At 34.8% G+C, this 17563-nt stretch overlaps 1 protein-coding gene across 2 annotated transcripts; it reads right to left on the bottom strand.

Annotated features, from left to right (window-relative positions):
* Positions 1–9871: 9871 nt before the first annotated feature.
* LOC110812800 (PAS domain-containing protein tyrosine kinase family protein) lies at positions 9872–16628 on the bottom strand. 2 transcript variants are annotated; one of them, XM_022039651.2, is made up of 14 exons: positions 16230–16625; positions 13737–14142; positions 13493–13615; positions 12734–13298; positions 12309–12349; positions 12150–12218; positions 11958–12058; positions 11603–11681; positions 11424–11522; positions 11268–11336; positions 11108–11157; positions 10783–10864; positions 10598–10692; positions 9872–10499 (listed from the first exon to the last, which is right to left on the bottom strand). In XM_022039651.2, the coding sequence occupies exons 1-14, from the start codon at positions 16520–16522 to the stop codon at positions 10397–10399; spliced, it is 2175 nt and encodes a 724-aa protein (XP_021895343.1). In that variant the 5' UTR covers positions 16523–16625; the 3' UTR covers positions 9872–10396. The 2 variants fall into 2 exon arrangements, with proteins under 2 accessions (XP_021895343.1, XP_088073856.1); XM_088217730.1 differs by lacking the exon at positions 9872–10499 and having other exon boundaries at positions 10594–10692; positions 16230–16628.
* Between the last annotated feature and the right edge of the window lie 935 nt (positions 16629–17563).

The raw sequence follows: 17563 nt of genomic DNA, 5'->3' as shown, positions 1-17563 counted from the left end.
TTAGGTTTGCCTGATATAGAGAAGACAACCGAGTTAACACTATATAATAAGGAAATTGTCATAAGAAAAAAACATTTAAAATTTTCATTAACTTGTAAATGGCTTTTCGTTAGGAGGGTTGAATACAAGGTTCTTGTAAAAAAAATCTACGATGGCGTGGTACGCTGTTAACCAGTTCATTTTCAAGATTACATCAAAGTCCTCCGTGTTAATCTTTATCAGGTCCATACTGAATTTCTAATATGTTATGTCTATGATACAAGTTTTGTATATAACCTCTCATAATAGTGTCCTGCTTCTTAAAGTAGACACAAACAATACATAATCAAGTCTTTCCGGTGATATATTTAAGTTTTGTGTAAAAGTATGTGAGATAAGTAAATATAAAACACCAGTATCAATCAAAATATGTACAAGGTGATTACAAATAATGTACGTACCCTGTATCACGTCCGAGTTGGCTTCAATATCCTGCTGAGTGAGGTTGTAAACTCTGCCCTAAATAGGAGGTCTGGTCTGATTCTGATTTCGTTGGGCACTCTCTTGTGTAGTGTTGGGCACTCCCACATATGTGGCAAGTATTATTGAGACAATAGTAGGGACTATCCCCATGATTCTTGTCACAATGCTGACAAGTCCTACTACGTTCTGTTATCGGAGCTTGAGGAGGAACCTGAGTCACTGACCTAGGCCTCTTGTTCTGCTGAACCGATGTAGTGGGTGCTGGTCTGCGGTGTGAAACCGAAGGTCTAGGATTTCCCACTGCTGGAGAAAAGATGCGAAGGTTTGTGCCTTGGCCAGAACGGCTAAGTAGGTACTGAGCTCAAATACATACAGCAGTTGTCTGATATCAGGATAGAGGCCCCACTTGAACTTTTTTTCCTTCCTGCCTTCATTTATCATGCTCTCAGGGGAATACCAGCCCAACTTTAGGAACCTCTGGGCATACTCCGACATAGTCATATCACCCTGTACTGGGTGTGCAAACTCTATTTTCTTCAAATATTAGAGGTGCTCTCGGAGGTCCTCTGCATTGAAGGCCATCAGGAACTGTTCCCAAGTGACTAGAACGGGAAGGGTGGTCTGCTTGAGTTGCTACCAGCAGCCTGCCTCTCCCACAAGTATATAGGTAGTAAGTACAACTTTCTGTTCGGAAACCACTTCAAGAGTCGCGAAAGCCTTCTCTATCTCAGCTAACCAATACTCGGTCTCTTTGAAAGAAAATACCCCTGTAAAAGTAGATAAGTTTAGTCTTTTGTACCTTTCAATGTAGCTTGGGTCCATCATGAGTGGAACTGGGTCCCGTAGAAGAGGGATTGGATTATGCTAGCGAGGGACTGGGTGGCACTATGGTGGAGGCACTAGATTATACTGTGGCGGTACCGAATGATGCGGTGGAGCCACCAGATTGTACTGTGGTGGTGCCGGATGGTATGGTGGAGGAGCAGGGTTGTACTAGGGTAGCTCTGGATCTTCCTGCTGCAAGGGTAGCTCAAACTATGGTAGTAGGGGAAGGTTAAGTAGTTCCCTCCTTTCCTCCCAAGCCTGTTAGGCAGAGATGAGTCTCTTTAGCATCTCAAAGAGTTGGTCAATATCCTCTTGAATCAAACCATCCCTGGCTACTCGATTTAGTGGGGGCCTTCTTCTCCTCATATTCTTGTACCTACATTTCATAAGGAAGGGTTGAGCGATAGTTTATTTTTTGATGTTTTTAAGTCTTTGTGTAACGAATGGTTCCGAGGAACGCAGCTCTGATACTAACTGTAAAAATTCAGAATCTTAAAAGAAATGAATTTATAATTTAAATGCAGAAGCGATTAATAGAGTTAGAGTTTACATTCCTTATACAATAATTTAGAATATTCAATAGGGTTACGGGAATATCCTTACTAAAAGACAAATGGTAATTAAATAAATAAAAAGAAGAGCGAATAAATAAGCCTCCTAGGTCAACCTTCACTAGCACTTGAAGGGAGTTCAAATGGTGAATTAGTCACAACCTTCTTACTAATGGGGATCTGAATCTTGGTCTTCTTGATCTGAAATGGTTAATGAAAGGGTGAGCTACACTAGCGTAGTAAAAATATCATACTAATAACAGATACGAAAAATCGAAGATTGGTGAAAATCATAAAACAACAAATGGAGCTCTTAATTTGAGTAAATTCATTTAATATAAATAAAACCGTTTATTCCATACTTACCACAATGAATTTTTCAAAAATAACCTATGAAGATCCATATTCATACCAATTTTTATTTTTATACATAAGAGAATAAGAAACGATAACTTTTCTTTCTTACCTGCTCACTGGTATTCTTGGGGGTCCATAGGGATGCTCCCTTACTCTTGTGTCCAATATCCAATTTAAACAATTAATTGACGGTTCCTATACTCCATTCGGTAATTGGCGCCAAACATTCCATCGTCTTGATATCCTCTCCGGTATGAGGGTGAATCATATCTCCCAAACTTTTCTGATAAGGGACTTTCCAGCCTCGTTTGACTGAGGTAATATTCGCGGTAAGGTTCCCTATATACCGGGCTTATCCGCCCTTTCTCCGGGTACTCAGTAAGTCTTTCACATAAAGATTCTCATCAACAAAATAACCAACCACGCACACCAATATCTCATATTACATTTACAAATCAATTAAACTATAATCATGTTGACAGTATATAACCGAAAATACCAGATAAATCGATAAGGCTATAGAAAATATAATTTAAGAACATGCACCATATAATAACAAGCAATTAGAGTAGTACGAAAAAATAAACAGAAAATCGAGATAATCATGAACTAATTGGTTCCGTCTCCACTAGTGACCTACAATTATTTTTAGGCGCGCTGACATTGGCGCCATGCAGGAAGCCATGCTGGCGATCCGTGTGCCCTGTGATCAGACAACCCAGGATCGATCCTGCGCGCTTGGACGGTCCAAATCCGCTTTCTCCCTTAGGTATGATCAAACGGTCGAGATCAAATGCAATGAACGGTCCAGATTTATTTCTCCCTTAAGCGCGATCGAACGGTCGAGATCAAATGCGATGAATGATTTAGATTCATTTCCTATTTAGGTGCAATCGGACGGACGAGATCGATCGCGATTGACGGTCCAGATTAAGTAGGATGGGTATAAATATTTTGTATCACACAGAACTCGAACCTTAGCCGTCAACCCTCCTACAGGAGATAAAAAATCAGACGCCAGAGAAGGAAGCCGACCGCTGACCGTCGCTGCACCAAAGCCACATTTGACCACAAAAAAGGTAAAAATTCTCCTACCCACTCGAAATTCGATTCCAAGCACCCTTGTAGCCATATCAAAGAAAGATAAATGGTGGGTGAGCCAAAAACTACGGGCAAAGCTCGACAGGGCCACCGGTAACCTCCTCCGATGAGCCCCTTTTCAGTTTTCATTTCGTGCGATTCTTCCACCATTGTGTTCATTGTTCTGTTTTCTGTAAGTTGACTAAAGGAGGAATCCTAGCCGCAAAGGAGAACTAACAGAGTCGCCGCACCTGGAAACCCCACCACCGGTAGGTTTCGATTTTCTGATTTTTTTTTCGGCCAACCAACACTCCTTAACGTATTTTTTATAGGGATATGTGTAAATTCAGCCGAAACCAGCAGAAAATGGCTAGACCGAGGTAAATTGCTGCTACGGGCGGCAATGCTGTCGTTGGAGCATGGCAACGGCGCCATGCCAGAATCTCGAATTTGGCCAGAAAAAATTTTTTAACACCGATTTTTTATTTTTTGGGTACTTTTTTAGGTACATGGAGCATGTTTAAACTTCGCAGAAAAATTCAGGAAATTCAGAGAGTGTCAGGAGTTGCAATAGAAAGTACGGTGTTTCGGACACCGATTCGGGTAAGAATTCCTCACCTTATTCCCTGTTATAGAATTGAAGCTTAAAAATCAATAATATGGTATTATGTGGAATTTAAAAAACTTTGAGAATAATTACAGGTCACTAATGGAGTCAGAACCGATTAATTGTTTATTTGTCCTATTTAACTAATTACTTGCTCGTATAGCTTTAAATACATGATAATGTATTGAAATATTTAAATGATTCAGTTGTTTTTTCTTGATAAATATATCACTTGTTGCGTGATTTACAGTTATTTGTCAAACACGAAATTAATATACAAATAAAAAATTACTTGATTATATGAATTAATAAATAGTTGTCTTACTTGATATCTTAGGAGATAGTGGACAAATCAGGTACACAGGAAACCCTACCGTTAATGTCACCACATACTGAACGGGGTATTGAATGATGGTATTTTTGGCGCTTATACCGGACAGGGTATAGAGACGGCTTGGTTCACCCTCATATCGGATGAGGTATCAAGGGATAACATTTTGGTGCTCAAACCGGACGGGGTATGGGGACTACCGGATAATCGAAAAGTTTAGATTTTATGTTCACGCATAGAGAAACATCCATCTGGACTCGCAGAGGTACCAGTAAACAGATAAAAAATGAAAAAGTTGTTGTTTTTGCTCACTTGTATAAGAGATCATAATATCATTTGAGTTATTATCTTTATGGGTTGATTTTAAAAATTTCATAACGGTAAGTATGCAATAAATAGTTTTCTTTGTGATAAGTGAATTTACTTAAATTAAGAACTCCATTAGTCATTTTATGTTTTTTTACCAACCTTCAGTTTCTATATTGGTGAGTAGTGTGATATTCTTATTGCACTAGTGCAGTTCGCCCCTATTAACCATTTTAGATCAAGAAGGTCAAGACCCAGATCCTGATCAGCATGAGGGTTGTGAATAGGTGTCCCCTAAATCCCATCAAGAGCTAGTGGAGGTTAACCTCCCTACAAGATTTATTTACCATTTTCATGTGTTTATTTTGTTTTTTTATGAATTGCTATGAAATGAACATTTTCATAACCTTATTGGACATTTAAATTTATGTGTAAGGAATGTAAAGCCTAACATTATTATACGCTTCAGCATTAAATTTATGAATTTATTTTCCTTCTAGTTTCGGGTTGCTTTAATAATATTATATATATAAGTTTTTCATATACAGAAAAAGATGTAGACAATTAATAGTAAATAATTATATAGGGTATAATTTACTCCTATACCTTGATTTTCTTCCTTTTTAAAATCATAATTTCTTTCCTCTTTAATATTCAAATATTGAATCAAACTAAAACAGCCAACCCGAGGCGGACCGCCGGCCCGGGCGGCGACGCCATCACCGGAGCACAATGGAACCACCGTGCTGGATTTTTGAAATTGGTTGAGTGGGTCCTAGGACTAATTTTGGATTTATTTGGAATATTTGTAGGTACTATAAGTGTGTTTCAGTTTTCGGAAAAAAAATTCAGGGAACCTAAGGACCGCCCGTAGGCGCAGTAAACCGTTTAGCTCTTCGGTGTTAAATCGAGTAAAGGTCTCTCACCTTATTCTCTATCATAAAATTAAAGTCTAAATAAATAATAATGTGGTATTTTTTGCGATTTTAGTAACCATGCATAATTAATTACTGATTGCTAATAGAGTCTGAACTGAAAATTGTTCTATGTTAATCTCTGTTGATGTATTTTATAGTCTAAAAGCATGATAGTGTCTTATTGATTTATATTATGGTTTGAATGCATGAATTGTTGACTTACGTGACTGCTACTTGGTTTGAATTTAAAACATGATTTCATTACCTGATGCATGTTTATTTGCTTATGTGATTATGTTTGATTTGGAAATGGAGACTAAAAGAAAATGGGAAAGGGGTGTGATTAAATAAACAGATAGAACGACAATCTTACCGGATATCTTGGGAGATAGTGGACAGACAAGGTACATAGGGAACCCTACCGTGAACGTTGTCTCATACCGGATATAGTATGGATGCTGAATAATTTGGCGCTCATACCGGATGGGATATGGGGACGGCCTGCTTCACCCTTATACTGGACGAGATATTGAGATTTAATGATTTGGCACTCATACCTGACAGGGTATGGGGATGGCCCTGTAATTGAGATTGTTAAAGAAAATAGTTCACGTGTAGCGAGAACATCCCTATGAACCCCCATGGATACTAGTAGGCTGGTGAAAAGAGAAATAGTTATGATTTAGTTTATCGTTAATGGTTATGGATTTATGATATGTTCTATGTTGTTGATTTTTCATGAAGTTATGATCTGTATGGTATTATTGTTTTTATAGGTTGTTTTCTTAAAATTTCACTATGATAAGTGAACGACAAATTGTTTTATTTTTAATAAATGTATTGTTTTAAATTTAATGCTCCATTAGTGGTTTTCGATTTTATACCAATATCTGTTTCTGTGTCGGTGATATAGTGTGATATCCTTACTGAACTAGTATATCTCATCCTTTATTTAACCATTTCAGATCAAGAAGACCAGATTCCAGAGCCCGATCTGCAAGAAGATTGCGAGTAGATGATAGATATTTTCTATTTTCTATTTGTTTCCTTATTTCTCGTGTTTCTTACAAAGAATTAATTCTGTAATGCTGTTCAGTACCTTTAAGTTATTATGTAAGGAATGTAAATCTTAACCTTTTATTTTTCTTCCGTATTTAAGTTATTATATATTTCCTTTTGGATTTCTAGGGCCATTATATGTTCCAATTTTGATTTTTATCATACTGTAGAATTGAAATATAATGTGGTTAATATCATATTTAGTTTTGAGTAAAAATAATCAGGTGACTATTGTGTAATCGTTAATTAATGACACAAACCATAGAATCTTAGAAATATTAGTTATGTAAAATGGTTGCCAAATATCATTATGAATTAATAAAAATATAATTAAATTTTATTTATGGCTAATAATAAATGTCACATGCTTATATGTAAACTTCCATATTCTGAATTTTTAAATAATGATAGAAACATCTCTTTTAAGATGTAAACGGATGGGTGCCAAAGTCTTTTATAATGAAACTAAATCTTATTTATGAGACATGTAGTAATAATAGAGAAGGATCGTACATGTGTAACTAAGTAGTAGAGTCTGTTTCTAACTTCGGCGTGTTCAATTATTTTCCTCAAATATCAGTCTTGAAAGTCACAATGAGAAAAGTCAAATATGACTTTGTAATTCTTGTGATAATTTACTTACTGATACAAAATTAGTACATAATTAGAAACATGTAATATATTTTTGAGGATAATGGTAGGGCTAAACTTAATATTGCCCTTAGTTGCAATAATTTTGAGGGAACCGTCTGTATTGATAATCTTTTTATTAATTGGACATGGAACATATATAAAAAAATTTTAGAATTATTAGTCATATGATCTATGACTCCTGAGTTTATAATCTAAGAACTTTCAGAGAATTTATCTGACGCATTTAATACATATGAGGTAAAATTTACTACTTGAACATGAAACATATATCAAAAAATATTTAGAAGTATTGATCATATAATATGTGGCTCCTGAGTCTATAATCCAAGAATTTTCAAAGAATTTATCTTAGGCATTTAGTTCATGTAAGGTAGAAGTCATACTTTAGTGTGCTAATAAATTGACACCTATTTGTTTCTTTAGATATTCAAGTCGAACACTTATTTTCAATCTCCACTGTGAATTTACTAGATCTAAAGTTGTCATATTAGAATTTGTTCTTGTAACTTGGGACATACTATTCGATATTTTTTAAAAATTAAAGAGTAATCAATTATCAAAAAGAAAAAATTACTAGAAGGATTTTACCTAGAACATGTGGCTGCGTGAAGTTGTTTGCATCTGGCCATGATGAAGGCAACAAAAAGAGTTATTTGCGGCATTGCACGCTTATGTACAACTGCTGGAGAGTAGCAATTACAGGGAGTAATAGCTGGTTTTAGAGTCGATTGTGATGGCTGGCTGGTGATGGAGGTGGCCGATCTTGTGGTGGCTGACAACAAGAGAGTGGTGGTCAACTATGAAATCTGGCCCTCTCTATACTTTTTTATTTCGACAATGAAGGTTGAATAGGGTTTATAAAAGAGTTTAGAGATTTCTTAATCTAAAGCTATGATATTATGTTAATAATAATTTTGATTGATGTATATTTTGTTGAAATATATCATATATATATATACAGGTTTTGTATGATAGGAATAAATAGATAACTGATTATAATTAATTATAGATGGTATAATTTATCCTTATACCCTGATTTTCTTCCTCTTTAAAATTCTGATTTATTTATTCTTTAATACCCTAATTTGTTTTCTCTTCAATACATTGATTTACTTCTTTTTTAATATTTGGATTTACTTTTTTCTTTAATAATGTTTTTAAAACTTTTACTTTTAAACTTTCTATTTTGATGATCTTTATATTATTGATAATATTTTTAGTTTGCTATTCATAGATGTTGGTGCAAAAATATTTAATTTTTTTAACTTGTAAAATATATTAGGCAAAATGGCATCCTAGATATATCTCTAGTATAAATATTCTCGTGATTAAGTTAGTAGTGGTGGTAAGAGATAATATAGATAACATAAAATCTCAAAATAGTCTACATAACAAAAAGAATATTTCTTTTCTATATTCATTCATCAGGTTTTTTTTGTAAAAACTTGATTATTGAGATACATGACGACTTGGGAATTGCAAGTAACTCTCTTTCAAATTAACAAAATGCCTAAGAGATGAGGTTATATTGGGAACTTATGTAGTGTCTTATGCTTAAGAATGCAATTTGATTGGGACTAATATATTATCACTCTTTTTACCACGAGAGATGGTAAGAATACATGCTACCATTGGCATCATTGGACTAATTTGTGTATACCATGCTGATGCGATATGTCATGTTAATCACTTATATGGTTTATACAAAAGTAAGTGTATAGATGTTTATAAGGTAATGAATCCATTGAGCTACTTTGTATAGATCCCTTGCATAGAATATTCATAATAATAGTGATGTAGTTAGTCCTTAGACTTAGGATGGTCATAGTTACTTTGGGAATATTATTTCATGTTTTAATGCTACTAATCTGTATACATTCTTATATCATGTAAAGATAGTTAATTGAACATAGTTTGAAGTTCATAAAGCTGGTTGAATGTTAATGAAATATCTATCTACCCTTGTCATTGTTGTGTGAACATATATGTATATGTCATATACGATTAAGGATAAATTTCCTTTCTTAAAAGTGTTCATTGATTTAAAAAAATTATAGTTTGATCAATATGATTAAGTTAACAAATTATATTTGTGTTGATAGATATATGGAGTCTAATATATTATTCATGCAAAAGTTTACTTATCGGAAATGATATTGAAAGAAAAAAAAAAAAAAGTATATTTTGAGATAAATCATTATCAAGTATTTAGTCATGGGCTTATGACTCATTGACAATTGATAATGAATTTGATAAAAATTTGAAATTTAATAATAAAATAAATTTTTAAAAAAATTAAAAGTAATAGAAACAATAAAACCATTAAGAAAATTAATAAATTCTCGAAATAATGAAATAGTGAAAATATTAATAAAATAATTGAAAAAATCAAAGTAGTTTGTCAAATTATAATTAATTGGCGTAACCGACTCAAGAAGCCTATTTTTTATGACTAGTTCAAATTAATTATATTTTAATTAATTAAACAAAATTTATTAATGCTATTTTATTTGTAAAGTATAATTTATTTGTATTATGTTACATGTATTATATACATGATGCAGGTTTTGTACCATGATAAATAGCTTTGATATGAAGAATATATGTAACTGTATACCATCGCATATATAGGTACTGATATAAAAGATTATTTTTATATCATGGTATATGTATGTGTATATATATATATATACACTATCTACTATTTCCTTACTACAGAATATTAGCCTTAATTATCAATATGTTTTTGTTTAGAAATCCAGACGAGTGTAAATATCCTTGGGAAAAACTAATAATTTTGTAGAAGTTAAATAAATTAAACCATACAATATCGAATTATCTCAAAAAAATTTAAAAAGAATAAACCTGCAAGTAAACCAAATTATAGGAGACAGAGATATACTTTGTGCTAATTAATATATACAGATGATAGATTTTAGTGACAAAACAATTCAAAATAAGCATAACCGTAGTATATATGATTAATATACATCCTTCTCCTATTTGCTTGACTATACTATGATTTTGGGTTCACCCTTGTTTAAAAAACCTCATTGGTTATAAGGATTTCCTCATTCAAGTTTGGCACAAAAACTGCAAGTCCCTCCATTTTGCTTCCTTGGAGGGGAAAAAGAAGCCAGTGAAAAAAAGGGTTGGAGTGCTAAATTGGTTGCCTCCTATATATGGTCTTCTGAAAATGTCTAAACTATGGAAGAAACAAGAAGCTATTGATCATGGTATTGGAAATTTAAGGCTTGGAACTTAAGTGACCAGATGGGACAGTAACTTTCTGGAAAAAACATGACATTCTTTGAATTATGTCTTCAAATGATGGTCGTTGATCTGGGTTGCTGTTTGTTTTTCAAAGGAAAAAGGGATTAGTCTCTGTTGGCTAACAAGTTGTAAAGCTTGCAAATTTTTGAAGAAAGAAAATTAGAATCTTTATTACCTTTTCCAACAATCTCGGATGATTGATGCTAGTCGAGGATCGAGGCCTTCTGGCAGGTCTAATCTTCTGTCCATAAAGCCCACAACGCCAACAACCTTTCAGAGGGAACAAACAAATAAGTCTTAAGAAGAGAGGTAAAATGCTAGAGATATTATCTTACATGTTAGTAAAGGACAGATTTTTACCTGTAAAGAATTTAGGTTGCTCCATGGAATGGAAACCGTGACTAATTCCCACAAGATGACACCAAAACTGAACACATCAGACCTGCTTAGATGCAAGAGTTGCAAAGATCATGTAGTTATGACTAAAAACAAAAAACAAGAGAAGAAATAAGAAAAAAAAAAACAAAATCTAATTTAATTTAATGATAATTAGAGGGACTATCAGAATTCTTGTTTTCATATGATGATAATGTGGAAAAATACATATGTTTTTTATGTTGTTAATTAGGGTTTTAAAGTAAATCCTTGAGAAATAAGAAATATAAACTGAGTTTCCAGATATTACTTCTCATTAGAAGGTTCATTCCTAAGAACTTCAGGAGCCATCCACTGCGGCTGCAGATCAAGAACAAAAATGTTAAGCAACTTCATATGCGAAAAATGATGAAACTTGTCGATTGCAACAATGTTTGACCAGAAGAGAGAAAAAAAAAAGGAATTATTACCGTTCCTCTCCCAGATTTAGTAGTTAAGAATGTTGCATTTTTCCACCTTGACAAACCAAAGTCTCCAACCTGGGAAAGAATAATGAACTGCTTAAGCAAATTGCAAGTGCTCAACTTGATCAATTGTTTAAAGGCATTACCTCAAATGCACAGTACCTTTACATTCCAGTTTCTGTCAACAAGTAGGTTAGATGATTTTAAATCTCTGTGTACTATTGGTGGATTTCTGCGATGTAAATAATTCATTCCTCTCGCCTGCATGAAAAAAAATGAATGTGATTTTCCTCTAAGCTCAACAATCTAACCTTACTCTTTGGTAGAAGTAGAATACATACAACATCAAGAGCCATCCTTAGGCGGCGTCTCATGTCTAATGCCTGGTTATTCTTGTGTAGTGTCTTGAACAGGCTTCCCCTGATCATAAACAACAAAAATAACTATAAGATAAGTTATATATGATTTCCATCTTGCCAAAACAGACACTATGCATGGATAGCTACTTAATAAGAGCTGATATCTGAGAGGAATCTAGGTTTTGGTCATGCTTAATCACTTCACTTGGTCAATCAACTCAACAAGTAATAAATTGAAGCTGGTGTATACACCACACAGGGTGACGTTGCAACTAACTTTAGATAGTTTTTGCCCGTGTCAGTCAACAATCCTGTAGAAAATAGTACTTGCTCTCACCTTGGTAGGTATTCTGTGACTATGGCAAGCCGTTCCTGAGAGTATACTGCTCCCATGAACAGCAGTACATTTGGATGTCTCAATTTTTTCATTATATCAATCTGAAGAGCATGAGAAAGATCCAGGATAAGATGCTTTCTCTCACAAATAAAAAGAAATATCAACTGCAAATTAGAAGAGAAATCTTGATACCTCCTTTTTGTAGTCTTCCAAAGTTCCTTCAATATAGTCACTCCCAAAATAAGCCTTAACAGCAACATCCTGGTTTACAAACAATTGTTTTGAGGTTGATCCACTGATTTTTTCACCAAAAAGAAACAAATACTTAGAGTTTGAGTTTCATATACTTACAGATCCATTCCAAATTCCATGGTAAACAACAGCATATGAACCTGCAAGGGAAAAAAAAGAAAAATATTTTCTTCATATTACATGTTCAAACCATGTACTTTTGTCTATTCCTAATTTCACAATATTGAGATCAATTCTTTTCATAGAAGTTTGAGTAGTCTGCCATTATTATATAAGTTTCTAGATGATGCCAGTTAGACCAGCCTTGTTCCAGAAAGTACTGGGTATGACATTATTGACATCATTTCCTTCTTTCTTTTGAATATGAAGGAAAAGTTTAATTTTGGCATTCTCACTTTTTATGTTTGCTCAGTGTGTTTTGCAGAACATAGTTCTAATCAACATATTTCTTCCTCGCCCAAATCTCCATGTACAGAGACAAGACAAACAATTCAAATCGCACGTTACAAATTAACACTGCTTACCTTGGCCAATCTCCTCTCCCAACTGTAGGTCTTCCCAGTGAATCTCACAGTCTGTCAGAGAGTTTGAATCATTATCCCCCTTGCTTGATGAACTTCCTTGGGTCCCAGTACCCTCCCCTAAACTAGGAAACTGTTTACCATCTGATCGTTTATGCTCTTCATCTTCCACCCCTGAAGATTCCAACTCATTCGAATCCACATAGCAGCCTGATCCTGGCATAGAATTTTCTGGCCTGGATGGGGCAGAGTGTTCACTACTACACTCCCTTGGAGAGACTACAACGGGATTCTCATCAATATCTTGTCTAATTCTTTGTTCTTTTAGATTGAAAGGTGTCTTGTCAGCTGAAGAATTTGATTTTTGCTGGTGTTGTCTCCTGTTTCTAGTGCCCGTGATACAGTGGTCTACAGTTGATGCTTGTGGACCTCTAGAAGAATTAACTTCACTAATCACTTCTTTATGGCTTGGCATATCACTTGCGCCATTTTGTCTAACGCTTTCTTCATCTTCATTTTCACAGGTGCCAGTTCCCCAGATGTGCAATTTTTCCAAGACCTTTGTTGCCTACAATTAACCCAACCAGACGTCGAAATAAGAGACCATATGTGAAAACGTTAAAAATAAACTTAAAATGTTGGTGTTGAAAACAAGATTAAGATTTTCACCTCATGGACTAACCGAAAACTAATTTAGATGTCTCCTCATCACTTTAGTTATGCAACATAAAGTTCAGTATGACCTGGGGAAAATAAACTTACTAGAGCACAAGGCTTCTCTAATTTAAAATCTTCAGCCTGTGTTCCACTATTGTCTCTGTTCCTCGTACTTGCATTTGCACTACAGTTGTCATCTCCATGTCTATTTGATAGAAACTTTGATGCCTGTTTATGTTGATGTACAGAAAAAAAAAATCACAAACTAGAGCACAAATGAAAACATAAATTAGAAGTAAAGAAAAAAAAAAGAAAAGGAAAATCTGATAAGACTGTAATACATAAGCACCAGATTGGAAACAGACGCTGCTATCTGTGGCATGGATGCAATCTGTGGTCGTGGAGGATTCCACTGAATCTTTTTCAAGTTTAATCCTCGTGCTTTACCATGATCCTGAGATGGTCTTAAGTTTTGCAAATGTAATCTATTAAATATTGCTGCATCACTTGAGACAGTGATAACACCAGCAAGCTCACCATCCTCATACAAAGGGCTTTTTGTCATTATTGCCATAAATATTTGACCTGATCTCTTCTTTAGAGGGAACTGGCCTGACCACGATTGCCCTGAGTTCAACCCCTCCATGATTTCCTTTAGAGGGGTATGGTATTCTTCAGCTACAAGGAGATCAGCCGCATGGCAACCAAGGACCTCATGGGTCTTCCATCCATATAGATTTTCAGCAGAGCGGTTCCTGGGATAGAAAAACTTTCTTCTCATAAAGCAAAATCCAATGGAAACTCTACAAGAAAGATTTAGTGAAGACCTACTTTCATATAGATAACCATTTACATAACAATGCGTGATGCTATGCTAATCACACAGGTCAGGATTAAATCGAAATGCTTTCTTATGGTTGTCAGCATGTGGACATGAGCTTCAATGTGTGGAAGCAGGACGTTGATCCAAATGATAAGCTTCAACTTCAAACAGAAGTCTGACAAGTGAGACTGAACATCTAAGGGTATTTTTGGAACAAATGAATTACTTTTGTCGAATTCATTTAAAAACGTATTCTTAGTTAAAGAATGAGAGATTGAAATTCAAGGCTGCGAGAATAGAAATTCAACTCTATAGAATTCAAAATGTATTTCAGTTCTTCTACTTGATATTTGTTCATGCATGAATCTTCATTCTCTCGAACTTGAACTGAGTACACATTTTCAAATAAATTCCAGAAAACATAGTTCATTGGTTGCAAACATAGCCTAATCATAATACAAAATTATGTTCAATTATCTTCCAAGATAATGTGGGTTTTACCCATGAAAAATGATTTGCTTCCTTGTTTTAAGAATACTGCAGGCCATTTCTGATTACTCTTCCAACATCAAAGTTACAAGTTCAAGTCTAATGCTGGAAGAAATGACTAAAATTTTTTGTTTCATGCTGGAAGAAAACAGCCTTTAAATTTTATGCAGATGTCATCATGTAACCACCTAATCTTCAAGGGTATAGAAGGCTGCTACTATGATAAAACGGACTAATCAGGCTTCTCAGAAAACCTAAGCCAACAACTGAATTGGATGCTGTGTGATAATGTAATCTAGATTTATTAACTATAGGAGCTTCGAAGGTAATTAATTAACAGGAGTTTAATTGGTAATTTGAGACATGTAAAACAATAAGGAATAAAAAGGTAAATGGTTCCACATTTTCCCTAAACAGGGCAAAGAATACTCATCATTCTTTAGTGTATACTTAGCAAGTGACAACTTCATGCTTGGTTGGTTAGCCCGGATTCACGATCATGAAATATACATCCAAGTGGTTGGTAGGTAAGTGATTTAATTGTTGTTCAATGTGGAAATAATGTGGTGTCAAGAGAAAAGTTTAATGATTTCAAAAAGTTGTTTGACACGGTTAGAAAACAATTTCCAACTCTTATCAGATCAGAAGATCTGTACTGGCAGCGCCACAGGTCACCTTGAGCATACGAGTTGCCAAATGAAAGGAGTAAGCCAAGCTAAAGTTTTCGGTTTGTTTGGACTCAACTTGTACAATATTAACTAATATTTTCCATTCCAAAAACAAATGGTAGCTTGAAGTGATTAGGTCTTTCGCTTGACCAACATAGGAGCAGAGCAAAGAAGCTAAAGAAATACAACCGTACAAATATTCTTGAGACCTAAAACTCACTACACATATCCCTTTTCTATACTAGAACTTTGCTGCATCAATAAGGTTACTTGCTTCACTCTGTATACCATATTCTGTTTTACGGTTTGGATGTTAATTAAGTGAAAGTGGCATTCACCACACCTGGATTGTGGGATAATTTGCTATAAATGAAACTCCAAATAAAGCTAATTATAATAAAAGCATCTTTTTGAAAAAAAAAATCAGATACTATTATAAACATTAAACACTAAAGCACCATCTCTTTTTGAGAGAGCCTTTCATCAAACACCTTTTTGACATTATGGGTTACAGGCTTGGTAGTTCACATATCAAAATCAACCTTACTTAGCACGAGGAATTGTCGGGTTAAGTTCAAAGTCAAACCAATTCACTTGCCTTATCTTCCACCTCTCAGTTCTAAGAATTTTCCTTTCACAAGTTTTAACTTTTCTTTTTCCCAAAAACATGAAGAATTATATATCACTGGAACTAATTTCATAATCAATGGTCTCCTCAAAATAATCAAAATACCCACATAACAAACTCAAAAGAACTCAGGAAACCTCAAACATGTCAGACCAGGGCAAAGACATATAAAGAACCAATGAATAATCATATGAGCGTAAAATGTCCATTTATCGATTATATATTTACACTTACCAGTATATAATCTCTCCAGAAGAAGCTCCGCAGACATAAACAGCATGTCCCATGGACTCCAACACGCTCCGGTACGGGTTTCCGGCGGAGAAATGTCCGGGAACCACTCCTCCGACGGCATCTGACGACATGTCAACGGAATCTGATGTCACTGACACCCCGGTACTCCCGTTCCTCTTCTCCTGCACCAGCTCATCAAGCTGCTCCCTGAGTTGCACATAACTCTTCTCTAGACTCAGGCACCGATCTGCCAAGTTCTGGTACAGACTCGTACCTGACTCGTCTCCGGCCATCTACCACGCCGGAGCTCCGGTGCTCAATGCGCATCAAACTTTTGATCATAATAATAAAAATATAAGCTGTATTTACTAGTTTATGGTGAAGGTGGTGGCTTATATGTTTTTGTGTTATTAAAAAATAGGAAGTAAAAAAAAAAAAAAAAAAATCAAAACTCAATATTTTATGATTTTCCGGACGAATCTTGTCGCCAAAGGGTGTCTGCCACGTGTCACTGGCCGGCATGAGGGAGCTATCAGGTGCGGACAGGTAAGATGTTGGACGAATTAGAGATGGACTTTTTATTATGTTTCTCTTTTTCTATTGGTTAAGGTAATCGCAGTGTTGTCTTGTTGTTAGTTAAAAAGACGAAAAAACCATAAGACTTGAATATAATTACAGAAATACCCTTGCCGCCATTGGTTTGAATAAGAACAAGTGGGTAGTGGGGTTAGGTTGCTTGTACTCAACTATAAATTTTCAAAATTCTTTTACAACTTGCGCACGTGGATAGGTCAACATGTAGAGGAATGGTCCCATGTGTCAGCGTCCACTGTAAAAGCAGGTGGAGGAAAAGCGTGTGATTGATTTGATCCGTTGGATGGAAGAATCAGATTGGTAATGGTTTTGAATGGTGAGGATCAAGTGGGAGAGAAGAGAGAATGGTGGATATGTATGTATGTAAGAATCACAAAAATTCATAATGATGCCAACTGTACTTGCACTATAATTAGCACCAAAGAGCCATGAATATCTTCTGCATAATCATTTTGGCCATGAACACATTCTTTAGTTTTACGCGTAAGGATGTTTCCAAAGACTCATGCATACATGCATGATGTGCTGTTTTTCTTCTCTTATTTGCGAAGGCAAAAATGAGTGTATATATATATGTATATATGATAAGGAAAGACGGCTTCTTCATGAATCAATATGATGACATTTGATTTCAAATGTTTGAGATATCAATCTTTTTGTTAGGTCATAGTTGATTCTATAACAAATACTGATTCAAAATATATATTTGCAAAGAATTTTTTTTATTTCAAAATAATATT

This window comes from Carica papaya, chromosome 4 (assembly GCF_054855325.1).
Source record: "Carica papaya isolate Zhongbai chromosome 4, ASM5485532v1, whole genome shotgun sequence".
Taxonomy (NCBI): domain Eukaryota; kingdom Viridiplantae; phylum Streptophyta; class Magnoliopsida; order Brassicales; family Caricaceae; genus Carica; species Carica papaya.
This window is presented reverse-complemented; position numbering and strand designations above follow the sequence as displayed.

Bases quoted from the DNA above. Each gene is read 5' to 3' on its own strand.
- LOC110812800 (XM_022039651.2), bottom strand. From the start codon at position 16,522: ATGGCCGGAGACGAGTCAGGTACGAGTCTGTACCAGAACTTGGCAGAT. The intron at 11,682-11,957 runs GTGAGAGCAAGT...GTTTATGATCAG, and splicing joins GTCACAGAATACCTACCAAG to GGGAAGCCTGTTCAAGACAC. The intron at 10,693-10,782 runs GTAAAAATCTGT...TCCCTCTGAAAG, and splicing joins GCAACCTAAATTCTTTACAG to GTTGTTGGCGTTGTGGGCTT.